General features: G+C 34.3%; 1 protein-coding gene across 4 annotated transcripts in view; it reads left to right on the plus strand.

The window, feature by feature from the left end:
• The window catches only part of GRB10 (growth factor receptor bound protein 10), a 264,030-nt gene that overhangs the window by 71,816 nt on the left and 172,190 nt on the right, over window positions 1–20,024 (plus strand). For all 4 annotated transcript variants that reach the window (XM_051984172.1, XM_051984179.1, XM_051984166.1 and 1 more), the window contains one exon: window positions 5,363–5,460. In XM_051984172.1, the coding sequence (XP_051840132.1) occupies window positions 5,410–5,460 (51 nt within the window). In that variant the 5' untranslated portion in view covers window positions 5,363–5,409. Of the gene's footprint in view, window positions 1–5,362; window positions 5,461–20,024 lie in introns of those variants that run through there.

Below are 20,024 nucleotides of genomic sequence, written 5' to 3' on the forward strand. Positions count from 1 at the left end.
TTGAAGATCAGTGTAATATGGGATTAAAATTTTTAACCATAAGGTATTTTTTGTTAATTTTCTATTCATCTTAAACACAGCATGAGAAAAGGGGGGGGAAGAATATTTCCACGGACACAAGAGAATATTCAATAAAACAAATTAACATTTCAAGAAAACTGGTATAATAAATACAACAATTATTTGCAAAGCTGCCCAGCTTTACTTCCTTCTAGGTTCTCTTTTGTTCAATGTCATACACTTTTTACTTTATTTCCTCCACACGCTCTGGAAAAGACTACAATTAAATGCATGTGTGTACGTGTATGTGTATGTATTTATACATATACATATATATACACACACGTAAATGTCTATAAATATATACACTCATACCCATATATGTAAGACTATATGATGCAATTTCCACTTGTCATCTCTTTCTCTGGAGGTAGATAGTATCTTCCAATCATAATATATTTTAGGGATTTTTAAAAAATTCATTTTCTTTTTCTATCATCTCATTTGAGTTGCAGTTCCATCCAGCATTGGGGATGTTCTGCCATCACTATAAAATCACTCTCCAAAACTAAATGTTTTCCTTGGCTCCAAAGCAATTCCTTGCCCCAAAATGTGTTATAATTCTATTTGTTCATCATTCTTGCCAATGAAGATGTGTGTGTATGTGTGTATCAGTTTAGATTTAATGGGGAGGAGTGAAGAGTATGATAAGGGAGTTTTAAAGGTTTGGGATCATTTCTGCTGGATCTTCCATCTTTCATATTCAGATTTTCACCAACTATTATTTTTTTTCTTTCCACTTTGAAAAGAATTCTGCCTGTGACTTATTATCTGATCAACCCACCCAGATCATGTCACTGCCTCGTTCAAAAGCTGCTATCCGTCAGACGCTCCTTTTTGATTCTCCATAACCCTTGTCCAGACTGCATAATCTTAATAAATACTTGATCAATAGCTTAAAGAATAAATCAGATATTCATTCCAGTGCAAGCAAAGGTATTAACAGAACTCTTATGATATGGCAAAATGTTCTCCTTATATACCAATGAAGGCCTATAATTACTCCCTATGACTGAGGAAATTAGATCATATTTTTAGATCTTAGCTTCCCATTCTGTAAAATAATGGGATCAGTTAGATCAGGGCTTCTAAAACTTTTTCCATTTGCCTTTTCCTTTTGTCTGAGAAGTTTTTAATGTGACGTTGGGTATATAGGTATATAAAATATGCATACAAATTAAACATTTACTGTGAATAAATCATAATTTTGCAACCCTCCACATCTAGTTATGAGACTATAGTATATATAATTGAATCACAATTTAAGAAGCTGTGTTGGATTAGTGGTGCCAAACTCTAATAGACCATTCTATTAGATCCCTGCAGACTTGACTTAGAAAACTACAAATTAACATTATCTCATAATGTGTTTTTATTTTGTTAACTATTTTCCAACTACATTTTAATCTCAGTCATGCTACATGGAGAAATTTTGCAGACCACATCATTTGACATTTGTGTTAGATGATCTCTAAAGTCTTTTGTAACTCCAAATCCTTTTCTTTTTTTTCAAAGTACTTTGTTTTGTTAAGCTTTTAACTAAATTTAAGCTTCTATTATTGTCTTAAATCAATAGATGTTAAAGTAATTAGATTACCTTGAGGATTATTGGTTCTTTCTTTCTTTCCCCAATATTCTATTTAAGTCATTAATTAGACCTAGAAAGTATAAATGGCAATATATTACAGAATTGTAGTTCATAGGATTTCATTTAGTGTTGCATATATTTTTATATGTACTGATTTTCTCTCTCCTGCTAGAATGTAAGCTATTTGCAAGTAAGAATTGTTTATTCTTTGAGTATCCTCAAAACAATCCTTGTTATATAGTAGGTGCTTAATAAATACTTGATTGGTCAATTAAAGAATAAATTAGCTGTTATTCCAATGCAAGCAAAACTGTTAATAGAACTCTTATTAGAACTGAATAACTCTTATTAGAATTAGAATAATTGAATAGAATAAATCTTATTAGAATTAGAATAATAGAACAGAATAACTCTTGTTAGAATTAGAATAAGAAAATATTCCTTATATACAATACAAATTTAAAGCAGAAAATAGACAAAAATGCAAAATAATAAGAAAATATCTAAAAAAGAAAAAAAATCATCCCCTTCATTTTCTAAGCCATTTTACTTTTAAGCAAAATTTTAACTGTTCTTTTCCAACAAGGTGATTCAAATGTATTCTCTTAAGATATGTGAAACATTACATCGGATATCAGAAATTTGCCCCAAGCGTTTATTTTGTTCGTGGTAGCATTTTGGAGACATCTCAGAAGCAAAATTCATTAGAAGTTAAAAGACAGTCTCAATAGCTATGACAGCCAGAAAAAAAAAATTACTTAGTTGAATCCATCTTTTAGAGCAAAGGTGAGGATCAGCTTTTTATGTTAATAGTGTCAAGTGTATGATGCCTAAAGAGGAATAGAAGAATAAAGACATTGATCTTTATAGATTAAAAACAGTGGCTTATTCCAGTTGCAAGAGAGTGTTCTGCAAGGCTGGTTAAAAGCTTGTTGAAAGGGATGGAAAAGATAAAGAAACCTGATAGCCCTGTAGAGAATCAATCTCCCCTTCATCACTTTTTTACATTTCAGTTACAGCTTTTAACCAAAGATCAATCAAGTATATTCTAAATGATAGGGCTCTGTTTTTCCTGTATGAATCCTAGTTTTCAAAACAGAACCATAAAAAGGAATTTTGGTTGTATTGAATGGAGTGATCTTTCTGCATTTTAATCAGAATTTTTTTTTAAAGATGAATTTTTATTGACATCCCTTTTGCTTTTTATACATTGAGATTTCCCTTGTACCTTTCTCCCCCTCCTAGACAGCCATCCTCTTACTATAAAATCTATTTTTTAGAGGAAAAAAGAACAATAGAAAAAAATTAAGCAAACCAATCGATACACTGGAAAAATGAAAATAGATGCTTTGTTCCACATCCATGGACTTTGCACATTTATGTATATCTTTATTTCAGGGAGACACTGTTTATGGTAAATGAATTGATTGTTTCAGGGATTTGACAGGCAGAACACTGAGCTGATCTAAATTCCATTGGTTTTTCCCTTGTGAGTTGACATAAACAGATACATCCCAGTCTCAGTTTTGTTATTTCTTAGGAATATTGTGAAGATTGCTGAGATAATATTGATAAGAGTAATCTTTGTGCTCCTGGAAGTAATCTTTTTGTGGCCTGTTAGGCTTTCCCTATATATATCATTTATTGTACTTAATGACCTTGTTGGATGTGTCAGATAGAAAAGTCTGTGAAATGACTCAGTTTTGCTATCTTGTGACTGGAGTAATTTATTTTAGTTAGTAGTATTTATTAGGAATTGTTTTGAAGAAGGGGCAGGGTTGTATAAAAGATTTACCAAAGCAGGACTTTTTTTTTTTAAATCTTTCCTTTTTATCCAGAGACCATTCTGAATTAGATTCAAATTTGTGGGAGGCAGATTCAGATCTGAATGAATGCTTGAATTTTAGTTTATATTCAAAAACATTTTTGGCATAATTTTCATGCCACCAGCAAGAAGGCAGAGTTCTCTGTGGGTAGGGAATGCCGTTCTTGGTGTTGGTGTATGCTTGCCAAATTTTCTTCTTGGGCATGAGTCTGTCACCTTTTAAAAGATTTCCCTTTTGTATGTTTTATTATGTGGTATTAAATCTGGAAAATACTTACAGTTCTTCATAAAACAGGAAACTCAGGACTGGAAGGGACCATAGAAAGATCACTAGTACAACTTCCTCATTTTACAGGAAATTGAAGTGTGTCAATGACTTTTTCTAGCACATGCGTCTATTAAATTTCAGAACTAGTGTTCAAAATCAGGCTCAGTGATAAGTTTAGTTCTCTAAGATCAAGGTTCTTTTCTCCCCCTTTCCCTCCCTACCTCACCTAGTTTGTTCCCCTTCCCTTTTCTTTTCTCCTTTCTTTTCTCCCTTTCCCTTGACTTTGTCTCTTTTCCCCTTCCTCCTTCCTCCCACTCCCTTTCCCTTCTTTTCCCCTTTCATTTCCTCTTTTTCTTCTCTTACCTCTCCTCTCCTTTTCCCTTTCTTCTCCTTTTCCCTTTTGCTTTCCTACTTTCTTCTCCTTCCTTCCCTTTTCCCTTTCTCTTCCCATCCCCACCACTTTCCCCTCTCTTCCCTTTCCCCTTTGCCACTCTTTCCATAACCCCTTTCAACCCCTTCTTTTATTTGTCTCCTAAAGTAAATACTCTCAATGGTCACGGCCATGTATCTTATTCATATATTTGAGTCCATTGTCAGCTTTCTTTCTGTGCACCAAGCTGATCTGTGGAGTGATTAATATTTAGATGAAAAAACAACAGCTTTAGAGTGACAGCACAGAAATCTACTCAGATGCTTCTGAGTAAGGACACTAGGAAAATCCTGCTTTCATTGGATCCGGGTTAACATGGAATCAGTTTCAGCTCCTGCTGGGATGACTCTTCATGAAATAAGAGCAGAGTTTTTTTGGTTGTGGACTAAGCTTTTCATTGCTAAGAGTTAATATTTGTTGTAGCTTCTTGCCAAGATGACTGTGAATGTTCTCTAAACTAGAACTAGTTAATTAGACAGATTATTTTTCATTGGAGTATGTCAGAAGTAGATGAGCATAAATCTTTCAGTAGTCAATCCACGCATTTGGTCATTATGTTTATGTCATCCACAACCCACTTTTAATGCTGTATTTCTGGATCTAATTAGCAAATGAAATCAGATTGCTAGCATTAGTTTAAGGAGAGGCTATGGTCATATAGCTACTAAGTTTTGGAAGCCTGTTTTTCTCCATACTAAATACAGTGAACTTCTGACAGCACTACATAGTCCCTTCATATTACATTGCTCTTTCATTATTACCATGTGGCCATCCCCCCCCAAATTCTCATGACCCAGATTACCTCTAGTTGAGGGGTTCATTTCTCTGTGTCTTGGAGTCCTTTGGGAATTCTATGGCCTCTTGTCAGGAATAAAGCTTTGTAGTGTGCAGGATAAAATAGATAGCATTAAAAAGAAAACTGATTACATTGAAAGACAGTTATCAAAATAATGAAACAAAACAAGTCAGGATACCTTTAAATTAAGAGCCCCTGCTCCTAGTGTGTGATCTGATGCATGATACTAGGATAAAATCCTTAGTTGCTTTATATTAATAAGAAACCTATCTGGTCCACAAATTGAGATGGTCTAAGAGTGCTAGAGATTTTATTATCTCTATGCAAAACTTTTAAAATAATAACTAGTAGCATGAACTTTTGTCTTGGCTTCTCATGATTGGTCTTTGTTGCAGGTGCAGTACCACAGTAAATGTAATTTGAAGAAAGCAAGAAAGAACCAATGGCTTTAGCTGGCTGTCCGGATTCCTTTTTGCATCATCCATATTATCAGGTATGGGTGCTTGTGTGGTCCTGGCGAAATCAGTCAGATGTGGGCTAGAATGGAAAAAAATTTAAACAGCAATCAATTCTAGTTTTGCACAAAGGAAATTACTGAGATGGAACTACAGAAAAGTTGATTAGTGGAAGAAGATAGCAAGCTATTGCCACGATCCAGCCCTTTTCTTGACTTTGAAAAAAGTTCACTATTGCATGAACAATCATATCTACTCCAAATACATCCTCTCCTTTCCCATTCCCAGAGCATCATCCCTCATAACAAAAAATTTAAAAATCGGTGTGGGGTATAGTTCAGGAAAACTAATCAACACAATGAAAAAGTCTGATATTACCTGTAGTTTATATTATCATAATATAAGGAGGGAGGTGCCTTCCTCATATCTATTCTTTGAGACCAAACTTTATCATTCATAATCTTACAGCATTCATTTTCAGTTTGTTGTTTCCATTTTCCTTATTGTAGGTATTTTGTGTATTGTTTTTCTGGATTTACTTATCAGTCCTTTTGCATCAGTTCTTCTGTAAGTTTTCTTGTGCTTCTTTGTATTCATCACTTAGTAATAGAGCATTACAATTTTTGTTCCACAGTCTGCTTAGCCATTCTCTAATCAATGGGCTTTACTTTATTCTTTGCTATTCCAGAAAGTCTTGCTATGAATGTTTTTCTGTATATGTATGGCCTTCTTTTTCTCACTAACTCAGGGGGAGCTGTGGAATCTCTATGTCAAAGGTGTAATAGGAATTTTAGTAATTTAATTCACAGTTCCAAATTGTTTTTCATAATGGCTGGACCACTTACCAGCTCCACCAATAATGTATTACTGTAGCCTATCTTTGTTCCCACATTTTCATAGGAGATTTTAATTGCAGAGAGTAAAATAAATAACTTGCTATTCTGAATCATAATAGTAGTTGGGAAAAGATTCTTTTCATCTGCTATGGAAATGTTTTCCAGAAAGTTTCAGCTAAAGTTGCAGGAAAGTCCAAAGAGAAAAAGGTTTTTGCTCAGAGGTAGCAAAACTTAATGACTTTGTAGGTTTTCAATTGTAAATGATTAAAACATTTTAGAGAAGTTTGCTTAGGATAACTAAAACATGAAATATCAAACTGGACTAGACCTCCTTAGTTATTTAGACTAGCTTCTTTTCTTTGATAATGACTCCAAAGGGGACCAAGGCCAGATTTTATGGTAACTGTAGTAGATTAGAGAGGTATTCCTTAACTTGTAGTTTCTATCATTTTTCTTCATAACCTATTATTGACCTATCATGGGAATTACTAAGAGATCTTCTTAAGCCTAATTGCTGATTTTCATTTTTATTTTCTTAGTTATCTGTTACAGAAAGTTCTTTTTCAAGCTTTAGAGCAAGTCTCCTAATTCTGATATTCTGAGGTTTCTTGAATAACTGCCTCTTGAAAATCATAAGAACTTGGATCAAATCTCTCCTTGCCCTTCATCTTTCCAAATGGTCTTGTCTTAATGTTTATACCCATACTTTTTCCCCCTCTCTTTCCCTTCTCTGTAGAATATAAGCTCCTTGAAAGTAGGCTCTGTTTCATTTTTGGGTTAATATCATCCTTCTTAGACCAATGCCTGGTCTATAGCCAGGCCTTAATAATAGCCTAATGATCACTTTTATTGCCTTCTCTGAATTATATCTGTCTTTAGGTGCAGAATGATGACTACATGAAATAGGTGTAGATTAAAAAAAATAGTTTTCTTAAAAGGAATTTACACACCTCCTTGAAAAATGATAGCACTTTTTTCCAAGGGAAAAAAAAGGGGGAGACAGGATTCTTTTTCTAACAAGCATCTCTCAGATCACTAGTTCAGTGGTGATGTATTGAATACCTTTTGTGTTCGAGTCAGCCCCCTCAAAGTATAAAATGAGATGGAAGTAGATTCCCTTCCCTCATTGAGTTTATAGTTAGCCAGGGGAGATGAGACTTGTACATAAATAAGATTAGACATGTCATTTATTTAAATCTTTGATGCTAAACCAATATTGGTTAAAAACCAGAAAGAAGGAATGGATTTTGATAATTTCTCAGCATAAAGCTTGGTTCTTGAATAAGTCTTTTTGGTGTACTTTCTGAGGGGGTGATAGATGTCTGTGATTTAAAGATAGACACCATCTGATGTCTCATGCTTTTATTTAAAAATTGCTTTTAAAAATTTTTATTTTTAGATATGCTTTATATATAATGTGTCTTTCATATATTTTTACATATACTTTATTTTTATTTTATTTAAAAATTACTTTTCTTCTCCTTAAAGCACTGAACTCCAGTTAGCTTCAATAGCTTGGCCCCAAAGTTTAATTTTGTCTAACTTTCGGTTAAATCTGGTCTTGGTGCTGTTGGTCACAAGGGTTCTAAGTGAGAAAGTCTAGGTGGGTCATTGCAAGTCCATTATCACTACTAGGAAAACATGGTTAGTGGAAGCCTTAGTGAAAATTACCCAAGCTGTGCCTTAGTGCAAGCACTAAGGGCAGCCTGTCTATTTTACTTCTGAAAGAATGAAATATTGGCTCATAAGCAGTTTGTTATGATGCTATGACAATTGTTGATTTGATGCTTTTTTATTCTCCCTCTAACCCTTCAGTGACATTTAAAATGTCATGTTGGTGCCAGAAGTAGCAGCAAAGTAGGTTAAAGGGCTATACAGAACTTAATTGCTTTGAGCTACTATATTTATTGCTCAGAATCACCAAAGACTGTTTATCCAAGATTCTCTTTCCTCTGTACCAACCAGGGAATTGTTTCAAGTCGGCATTCTCTTGGAAATAGTATTCTTTGTAGGGGAGGACACATTGAGAAGAATTCAGCAGCACTCCTTAATGGCTTTTAAGAGTCCTTTTTGAATTTCCTAGCTCTAGTAAAAATCTAGTCATACAAGTTGGCAGCTTTTGTCATCTGTTCCTGGAAAATCAGATCACAGTTCCAGAAATTCTCAGAAAATGAGATGATTTACATTGAGGTTCCCCACTTGTGCAATCTGTCGTTGTTACAATTAGAGATATTCCCCAGACTTCTCAATTGAAAAATGACTTCCTAACTCTTAAATACATGGGTGCTTGAACAATTCATTTGACTCATTATTAATTGTGGCTTAGATAAGATGTTCAATTTTAGGAGCTAAGCTACACATTTTACATGGAGTTGAAAGGGAGGGAGGTACTAAAATTATTTCCATTTAATTACTCTGATTTATGCATTAAGATCGACAGTGAGCAGAGTGGAATGAGTGGGTGCATCTTATTAACCATTAAGACATCATGTGATTCTTTCAGTCCATCATATTCAAAGCAGGAGCATTTGAAATGGTTCAGAAAATAAATTTTGTGAATTACCACATAAAACACAGGTCTAGTAAGAAATATAGAGAAGCATGGTGATATTGGGCACAGTGTATTGAGTGATGGAAAATCTGAGCTAGAATTTGGAAAAACTTAAGATTTAACTTTTCTCCCTGACACCTCTGGAATAATTGCTTAGTTAGTTATTTAACATTCCGAATTCTCAATTTCCACATGTGTAAAGAGAAGTTAATCTCTATCTGCTTCAGACAGTTTTCATGAAGTAAGCACTTTAGGAAACTTGTAACATTATAAAAATTTTTTTAATATAAAATATACACCATTTCATTATCAAGCTATTCATTTTGTGCATAGTATTGTAACGAATGAAGACAATGATGAAAATTGAAATTTATAGGTACATTGTAATATTCATTTTTAAAAGCACTTTTCCCCTGAACTCCAATAACACTGACAATCTTTGTCTTCTCTTCATTGTTGAAGTAAATATTCTGTAGCTTTTGAAAATCTAGAACTATAACAGTACCTTTCTCTAACTGGAAAAGTTTTTAGTAAAAGAGTTAATTGTGCTTTTTCAAATCCTATATTACTTTAAAACTTCAAGGTAGTCAATTGTCATATTTCAGATTGAGTGACTGATTGATGCTTTATACTGTGCTTGAGATATCAAAGCAAAAATGGTTAAATATCCTTTGTCCTTAAAACCTTACATTCATTTCAAAGAGATTTGTATATATGTAAGTATATACAAAATAATTAATGATTATTGTTATTTCAGAATTATTGCAACAATTATCCTAATCATTATTCATTATTTATATCCTAATGATAATTCAAGGGAAGATCCTAGTGCTTGGAGAGGTAGTTATCAGAAAAGGCCTCTTGTGGGAGATGGCATTTGTTAGGAGTTTTGAAAGAAACTAGAGATTCCAGGAGATTGAAGTGAGAAGGATCACATTTCTGAGACAGGAACAACCTATGCAAAGGCATGGAGGTGGTAGGAATATTGTGTGCAATAAAAAATAACCCTGAAGAGGTATTCAGTATAAAGGCATCAAGCTGGTAAATTCACCCAGTGGAATGGAAGTTCCTAGAGATATTGTGATATGTTTTAGCAGCTAGTGTGTTATGTTACATGTAGCAGATACCCAGCAATTTTGGATTGAATTGAATCAAACAAAATGTCTCATGGATAAAGGAAATTATTTCTCATAAACCTTATGGATTAAGAGTTTGCTGGGATTAAAATATTATTAAAAATATCACTATGGGGACAAGAATTGTCGATCCTTCTTTGAATTTAAACAGTCAAATTGTGAATTCCAGGCCAATTTTGTTGGTCTCCAATATAGACACATTTATTAAGTGCCTGTTGCGTGTCTAGCACCGTGTCAAGATACAAATAATAAAGAGAAAGACAGTCTCTTCTCGCAAGAAGACTGAAAGGTGGAAAACAAAACAAAAAGAGGCAAGAAAGAGGTGGTGATGAGGAAGGGGGGATACTGGTGTATTCTTGGCAGAGGAAGTTTTCTCATCTGAGATTTCATTGTTGTAGATGTTTTCTAACTGTCTTTGTGTCAAAGACCACTTTGGCTATTTGATGAAATCTATGGACTTCATGCCAGAATATTTGTAAATGTATGAAATTATATACCTAGAATTATACAAGAAACCAAGTATATTCAAACATAGTTACCAAAATACTAAAAAACTATATCAGCCACAAAAACAAGGTCAGGGACATCAGGTTAAGAATCTCTTCAGGATAGCAATAACATCATGGGTCTAATTCCTATGATATTCTCTTGGTGGCTATAGGAAATATTGGCAGGACAGATATGCTCAGTTCTCCCTAAGGAGCCTAGTCTGTTTGGGGATTTTTTAATATAGTTACTTATATCAGTGAACTTTTCATAGATATGCCCCTTTCTGCTCATCCCACCCAACTCAAGATTCATCTCTCTTGGAAATTTTCCTGGATTAATTCACTGAATTCTGACTGGTCCTCTATATTATGTTCATTCCTCTATACCCACATTCAGTACCTTGACTCATTGTTCCTTATGTAATGAAGGCAAAATTAGATGAAATAGTGCAGTGAAAAGACCCCAAGAATTGAGTCATAGAACCATAAGTTTGAATACTGGCTTCTCAACTTGCTACTTGTTTGATTCTGTGCAAATCACTTACTTTAACCTTAATTTCATTTGTAAAATTGGGACTATAAAAAAGGGACTATATGGTCCCTTAAGTCCTTTCTAGCTCCAGTTATCCCAGTTCCCTTCCCTCAACTTTTTCTTTTATCAGCTCACCTCCAAACTTGGCTTAAATTCAGAAGCCCTTTGGGGGGATGGGGGTGAAAGGGAGGTATTTCTAGCCTCCGTCTTTGTGCTCGATTCAAAGAACCATGGGCAGTTTCTTTTGCATTGTCCCAGTCACAGATGGCCTATTCATTTTGCCTGGGCTTGAGCTAATCACAGGGAAAGCTTTAGTTGGCCTTTTTAACCTTCCTGCCCTCCATCATGGAAGAAAACTTGGAAGAAAGAGGCTTGGAAGCTTTAAAATCCTGGGTGACTAGAACAAGTAGCTTTCTGAGCCCAATTTGAGCAAGTTTTCTTTTCTTTTTCTTTCTTCTTCTTCTTCTTCTTTTTTTTTTTGGCTGTTTTTGATTTAAAACTGGCTAGTAATTAGACTACTTACTGTGGGCCCAGACTATGATAACTTTACTGGATTACTGCTTTTGGAGAAAATGTACCCATCTCTTTTATCTTCTAGTATATGTGTTGGGAGAAGTAGAGAGGCTGATTTTTACTTTAAAACTGCCTTTTGCTACCAGCAATTATTTGATGGCTGAGGTTAAGATTTCTTAAAGAGCCCTTATCTCTTAAATAGAACAGAAAATTTCAGTCGAAGTTTAAATAATTTTTGTAAATTAAGATTTAAATTGGTTTGGGTAAAGCACACTGAAACACAAATGGAACTCAGAATGTATCTGGATATACTGATGAGGAAATATGATCAGAAAAAAAGAATACTGGCTTTGGAAGCAAAAAACCTGATTAACCTCTAAAACTTATTACCTGTGTGAATACACCTGTGTGTAGGTCATCTCTGACATTTCTGTTCTATAATCTATAATTGGAATTGTAGATCTTTTGAAGCTGTGAGCCTACTTGAGCAAAATTATTACAGAAGAAAAATGAATGTGTGAAATGCTGAACACTCAAGTTTCAAGAGAAACTTAGTTTTATTGGTTAGGGGTCATTTTGCATGGTTTTTAGCTATATTTATATTTTGGTAAGGCTCGATGGCTCATGTTCCCATTGGACATTGCAGGGAGACAGTTGTGATTCAGAGGTACTAGGCTCCAGAGTCTTAAAAGGCTGCTTCATGTCAAAGCCCCTTGCCATATTTCGCACCTCTCACCATCACTTATAGGAACAAATTGCAGCTTCATCTTTGGCATTTGTTGGGTGGCAGTCCCAAATTCAAGCATTTCTTTGTTTGTTGATTTCTTTGGCTTCTCCCCAGGACTTTAGTTATTTTAATTACAGCAGTTCTTGGAGATGAAAGACTACCAACACCTCATAGGGATGTTAATGTCATATACATCTGTTTTCCTAAAGAAATTCTATAATGTGCCAGGAGTGTTCTGACAGGGCTACCATCTGTCCTTCCAGAAGGAATGAACACAAGTGGATGTTGCCATGAGAACCTAATTTTCTTGCATGATACATGCTGTTCACATAGCCCTTTAACAGTTGGATTTGTAAAACTGAAATACTCATTGACTTATAGACTGCTAACTACCAGTGGAATTGGATGTGGTACTGAAAACTTTTCCATTTCTCACATCTCTATCACCTTCAGACCTCACACATGGAAAATTCAAATAGCTATTTGTTTTTCAAGGTAGATTGCCTGTTTCAGAGTGGTATGAATAGTTCTCCTAATGATAAGGATGATAATGATGAATGCAACAGATGACAGATCTCTATATGAGAAATACAAACCTCAAAATATCCCAGTGAATCTACCCAATAAACTCTGCTACAAGTTGACCATTAACACAAACTAAATTGATGGTTACAATTGGCTGGGTATAACACCAATCCACAAAAACTTAAGCATAACATTTTTTAAAATACCACATACAAGTATGCAATCTCAATGCTATGTGCAATGAACAACTTTCAAAATATAGAAAATTAGCAGAGTAAGTCAAAATTGTGGGAAGAGGATGAAGTCTCCACATCATCACTGTTATTCTGTTTGTGTTTGGGGGTCAATTAGTTAGTCAACAAACATTTGTTAAGCAGAGGTATACAGAGGATGCTTTCAAAGATTGCCTATAAAGGATGAGCTTCCATCTTAGTATTTTTAATTCATCCACAAAATCCAGTTATTTGATGTAGCCATGTAGTATTTTATAGCACATTTACTCTAAAAGGATTAGAGAAAGCTAACTTGTCTCAGGACTGTTACTATCTAAATCTCATAGAAAAAAAGGATAATATCATAATTACAAATGATATTATAATAGAAATTATAATAAAATAAAAATGATAATGTAATAATAATACTAATAACAAATCCCAACACCACATTAGTACATGAAACTTGAAATAGGAAAGAATAACTATCTGAACACCATTAAACCAAGATGATTTAATATTATAATTACTATGTTAATAATATTAATAAGCACTGACATAGTGTTCTGGAAGTTTTTGCACAATACTTTACATTGCATTTTGATTTTTAACTTCAAGCTCACTGCTGTGGGGTAGAGATTATAAACGTAGGTGTTATTTTCCCTATTTGACAGATTAGAGGTTATTCAGCAATTTTTGTCCAATATTCTGTCCAGTGTCATGCTAAACCCTCAAGCCAAGAATTTATCAATGTAATGTTGTGAGCTGTTGGGGAGAATAACTTAGCTTCATCCCAAAGGTGCCTTACTTCATACAGATGGACAAGATACACACTATTCCAATTATTGCTATCTGTACAGGCAAACTAATTCATGCAATTAATTTGTATATTCATTTGTCCCACTTTTATTTATTGAGTATGCAGTCATAAATGAGTAGTTAAGAAACTTAGGTTCTAGTTGTGATTTTGTTTCATTAAATCCTTGTGATCATTATTTATTTATTTAATAATAACAGCTTTTTTTCCCTTTAAAATACACGCAAAGATACTTTTCAACATTCACGCTTCAAACCCTAGTATTATAAATTTTTCTCCCTCCCTTCTCCTTTCCTTCCTTCCTTATATAGCAATCAATACAATACAGGTTAAACATGTGCAATTCTTCTAATCCTATTTCCATATTTTTCATTCTATGCCAAAAAAAATCACATCAAAAGGAAAAAAATAAGAAAAAAGCAAGCAAACAAACAACAAAAAAGGAGAAAATACTATGCTTTGATCCACCTTGAGTCTCCAGAGTTCTCTCTCTGGTTGTGTATGACTTTCACATCACAAGTCTATTGGAATTGCCTTGAATCACTTTGCTGTTGAAAAAAGCCAAGTCCATCACAGTTGATCCTTATATAATTTTGTTGCTGCTATGCACAATATTCTCTTCACTCAGTATCAGTGCATATAACTCTCTCCAGGCCTCTCTGAAATCATCCTGCTGATCGTTTCTTGTAGAACAATAATATTCCATAATATTCATATACCATAACTTATTCAGCCATTCTCCAACTGATGGGCATCCATTCAATTTCCAGTCTCTTGCCACTACAAAAAGGGTTGCCACAAATATTTTTGCACATGTGAGTCCTTTTCCCTCATTTAAGTTCTCTTTGGGGTATAGGCCCAGTAGAAACACAGCTGGATCAGAGGGGATGCACAGTTAGATAGCCCTTTGGGCATAGATCAATTTTTTTTCTCCAGAATGGTTGGATCAGTTAACAACTCCACCAACAATATATTAGTGTCCCAGTTTTCCCGCATCCCCTCCAACACTTATCATTATTTTTTCCTGTCATCTTAGCCAATCTGAGAGGTATGAGGTGGTACCTCAATTTTTTGTGACTTTAGGCACCACTAAGAAGGGGAGGCAAGATAGATTAGTATGGGTTACAATAGTGGGAGAATGGATGGATGATTGAACTAGATATACAGAAGGAGGCTTATAAACAGGGAAAACATCTGAGAATGGGATATGAGCATAGTATATTCAGTTCATTATGGTCAAGGGCTCTTGCTTTGGAGGGTTATTGGAGAGGTAGAATTGAGGGCTTAGAAAACTAGGCAGCAGAGTTTATATTTTCTGTGGTAAGTAGCAAAGAGAAAATCTCAGTGGATTCTTGATGCTTTTTTAGAAAGACTAGTTGAATGGCACTTTTTGGGATGGAAAGGTGTCAGGGAGTATATATCAGCAGTCTTCAGGTATTTGAAATGTTGTGGTATGGGAGTGTATGGGAGTGTTTAGACTTAGCTTAGCCTAGGAGAACTAGAATCAGCAGAGGCTAGAAATGTGAAAAAAAAAAGCAAATAAGTAAAAGGAAGCTGTTAAAACTTAAAAACAACTATAACTGCTGTAAAGTGTTCTGGCCTGCTTTGGGAAGTAATGAGTTCCCCTTCTTATAGGTCTTTAACAGAGGTTTCACCCACCTGTTGAATACATTATGGTTGGGGGTTATTTCTTTGGCGTGCATGGACTACATGACCACTGAAATCCTTTCTAACTTTGAAAATTCTGTGGTTTTGTGATCTTATGAGGTGTGTCTAGAGGTAGAGACCAAACAAAGTTGTAATAATCTAGCTTCAAAGTGATTAGCATGGAGGATCAGTGGGAGGGAAGAGAAAAGTATGAATCTGAAAGACATTTAAAAGAATGAAGTGAACACACTTGAGGACATACTTAATTCTATGGAATGGAATAGAGGGGAAGAGGTTTTTTTGTTTTTTTGTTTTTGTTTTTTAAAAGCATAGTTTTTACTTTAAATAATGCTACAAGTGTTACAAAGTGCTTTGTGTCTATTATGTATCTCTTGACCCATATAATATGTCTATGGGATTCATAGTTTATTGTTTTTTATCCTTATGTTACAGACAAGAACACCAAACCTAAAAGTGAGATGACTTGATTAAGATAGCGTTTGATCCACCCAAGTATTCTATCACTAAATGTAGTTGTGCTTTCCCTCCCAAATTACCTCATATTTAAACTATTTTTCTTTCTCATTAATTTATATTTATGTGTTATATATTGTTATGTCACATTTATATTTATGTAGTACATATTTTCTTACCTGCTTATTTCATGAATTAGAATGTAAATAATATAAGTCCATTGTGAACAGGTAAGGTTTCAGTCTTTGTGGACTAACACAGTGCTTTAATGAATACTGATTGATTCATTACTATTAACAGTAATGAATACTTTTTTTCCCACACCTGTAGATCCTGCAGAAAAATTTCAGTTATCCAGAAGAGTTTAAACAAATCAGCTAAGAAGGCACAAATGGTAGCTTATTATCTTATTTATTAATTAGTTGGCTGCTAGATGTCCCAGTAGGTAGAGTTTTTGATCCTGGAATCAGGAAGTTCAAGTCCACCATTAGATACTTAGTAGATATGTAATCTTGGACAAGTCACTGTCTCACTTTCATTTTTTTCATTTGTAAAATGGGAATAATAAGAGCACCTTCCCTTTAGGGCTGTTGTGAGATTCTGAGGAGATGACTTTTTTTTTTTTGAGGCAATTGGGGTTAAGTGACCTGTCCAGGGTCACTCGATTAGAAAGTGTTAAGTGTCTGAGGTCAGATTTGAACTCAGGTCCTCCTGAGTTCAGGACTGGCACTCTATCCACTGTGCTATCTAGTTGCCCAATGAAAATTTTTGTAACACTTAAAGTAGACCCTTAAAATAACTTGCTAATTACATAATTTTAGTTGTTATATCTTATATTTTAATTCTTTGAAAATGAGTCTCATTTATGCTAATTCTAGTATCAAGAAGAGTCAGTTAATCAGAATTCTCTATTCCTGAGCATGCTGGTTACTGTCCTTTCTGGGGTTTGGTGCTATAAAAATTTTAGTTAATTACGGAAGTATGAAGCAGGGCAATATCCAGTCTGTGCATACATCCGGCCTTGAGAGGAAGAGAAATGATCTGTCTTAAATAGGAAATGAGTTTTGATCGATGAAGATCAAGGCAGTTGCTTTTGGCCAAAAACAAAAGCAAAAAAATAGCAGCAGCAGAAGTTAAATCTTGCCGTTACTTAGAAAAAGAAGAATATACTGAAATCTTTTTTCCTAAGAAGAGAAATTAATAAAAGCATGAAACTTATTGATTTCCTAAGTTATAATAATTTGTCTTTAAAGTATTAAAAGTATTTCAATAATTTTCAGACACTTAACATTTGAGTATTAGGCTTGTTTATGGAAAGACTTTAAATGGAATGTACAAGTTCTTTTAACTGGGAAACAATTTGAAAACATTTTTTGAAAGAACATTTTAGGCAAATAATGACTTGTGACTTTCATTTGCTGGCTTTCACTTGAGGATTGCACACTTGCCTCTTTGGGAGCAGATTTTTGGCAAAGAGGACGGGGAGCTGTGTGTGGAAATTGGGGCTCTTGGACTCTGAGGCCACAGCTTTCGGAAAGCTCTTTGGTGATTAACACAAGTAAATAGTTTGTCCATTTATGCTTCATTACTGAATATTAGTCATACAGTAAATAATGTCATGCTGGCAGTTTCCCCAGAGCACAGTAAATACTTATGTACAGTTTAGGGAGATGCTAAAAAAAGCAACATTGGCACTTTTTTGTAAAGGAAAAAAGAGAGAAGGAAAGAGAAAAAGAAAAAAAAAGTACTTGAAATTATAGTAGATGAGGTTGACAGGATGTTATATCAACTTAAGTGGGTTTTTCCTAAAATTGATCCTTAAGGAAATATTCTCAGGACTTCATTATTACTGCTGAAATTGAGTTTTTTCTCCCACTTAATTTTTAGTCACTTTGATTATATTTCAAGTAAATTCCTATGGCATCTGAATTCCAGAGAATGTCTGTCTTAGCACTGAATTAGTTATTCTGTCTGTTTCCATCTCTCTCTTTCTCATGCTAATAGATTTCATAGGATCACAGATTAAATGCCAGAAGAGGCTGTAAAGGTCTGTCTCATTTTACAGTTGATAAGACTGGTCCAACTGAATGAGTGACTTGTCCAAGGCCACTCAGTGAGTAAGGAGCAAAAGTGGGCTTTTGTTTCAAAGCTGGTTCTTTTCACAAAGGTCTCTCCACTACTAAAGAAACTATATTTGAAAGAAAAGGGCAGTTGTGTGGTTGATGGAAAAATAAGAGGCATATACCTTGGAAAATGCCCTGAAATCTAAACTTTGGACAAGAAAAGGAAATAAACTTTATGTTCTTAGAGAGCATGTTCTTATATAAGGTTGTATTGTTTTTTTTTTCTCTCCACCCCTTATATTATTCCTAATTGGTTAAGAGGTTCAGTCAGATACTTTATCAATAGCAGTAGCAGTAGCAGTAGTAGTAGTAGTGATGGTGGTGATAGTAGCAGTAGTAGTGGTAGGAAAAGGAGTAATGGTAGTAGTAGTAATAGGAATAAGAGCAGCAGCAATAATATAGTTATTTATATATCTATCTATTATAGTGTTTTGTGATTTACAAAACAATATACATTATCCTTTCTGATTCTCTAACAACTATTTAAAGTGGTTATCCTTATTATTGTGTTATGGATAAGGAAACGAGGCTTGGAAATTAAGTGGATTGTTCAGGGTCACATAAATACTAGTAAGTATTTATGAGTAGTATTTGATCTTCAGGTCTTCCTGACTCTTACGCGTCTCTATTCCTGGTAGTTCATTACTTCCACTTCAGGATAGTGGTTCTCAACTTATGATCTTGCCTCTCCTTATTGTAATGGATTCATGATGTCATCAAGTATCACATATAACAATTATTGTCATTTTCATTTTTATTTAGATTCAACTAAGTATACAGTAAAACTCAGTTTGGTAAAGAAGTAAACTACTTTCTGTAAAATAAGTGAATACTATATTATATTTCTGTGTGTACATATACATACACATAATGCACTCTATCCAAAAAGTATTAATGAATTTATAATGAGACTTTTGAGCCACTGTTTGTATTTACACATTGTTTCTTTGTCATAAATATGGAAATAGAGTCATGATTAATAAAATTTAAATTCATTTATAAGTGTAAAATTATAGAAGCTTTTTGTCATTTAGTATTTGGATTCTCACGATACAGCTACTCTTGCTGGATGACGCTGAGCATATATCACTGTAGCTACTACATAATTTATCTAAAAATTACTGCTTTTTTACATTTTGGCAACCAATTGCTTGGCTGTTAAAACTGGAGTTGAAAGTGACAATCCAATTGTGACTGATGACAATCTTTGATAGGTGAAATTGTCAGTGTGGCAAATTAGTTTTCTAGATTTTTTGCTTTTTTTCTAGAATGAAAATTCCAGGTAATTAGTGTAGGAGCTGAGGTATGATGAGTGGGGAAGAGAGAGAACGATAGTAGGGAGTAATGTCCTGTGAAACTGTCATGATAATCTAGAGTCAGGCTTTAAATACCTTTATTTAAAGTGGAGAGCTTTAAAAACCAATCAGAAGAGTTTCTATTTTATCCTAGAGTCAATGGAAAGTCACTGGGATTGATTGAGTAGGAAATCACATAGTCAGATCTGTGCTTAAGGACAATCACTTTGTCATCTATGTGGAGGATGAATTACAGTAGGTTGAGACTTGAAGCAGGAGGACTGGTTAAGAAACTGTAGCTACCTAGGTGAGAGATGATGAGATTCTTAACTGAGGTGGTAGCTGTGAGTGAAAGGAAGTGAAAGTGCTATGAAGATAGAAATAATAAGTTTTGGCAAGTCATCGCATATGTGGGCTGAGGAAGAGAACATAATTCCTAGGTTATGAATGTAAATAAATGTAAAGGCACAGATGTAAGAGATAGAATGTAGTGTATCGTGATTAACTAGCAAGTCACTTTGAAATGAGACTAGGTAGGCAGGTAGGGGCCAGATTGTGAAGGGCTTGAAATGCCAGTTTGAATTTTTATTTTACTTCAGGAAAAGGTTTTCCTTTCCATGAATTGTTCTATATAACTAATAAATTAGCCCTGAATCTGCCTTGCCTTTTGAAGCATCCCTTGTAGCCCTTTTAAACATTCCATTTTCTGGATATGATTGGAAAGGC

The sequence above is a fragment of the Antechinus flavipes genome, chromosome 1 (assembly GCF_016432865.1).
Source record: "Antechinus flavipes isolate AdamAnt ecotype Samford, QLD, Australia chromosome 1, AdamAnt_v2, whole genome shotgun sequence".
Classification (NCBI taxonomy): domain Eukaryota; kingdom Metazoa; phylum Chordata; class Mammalia; order Dasyuromorphia; family Dasyuridae; genus Antechinus; species Antechinus flavipes.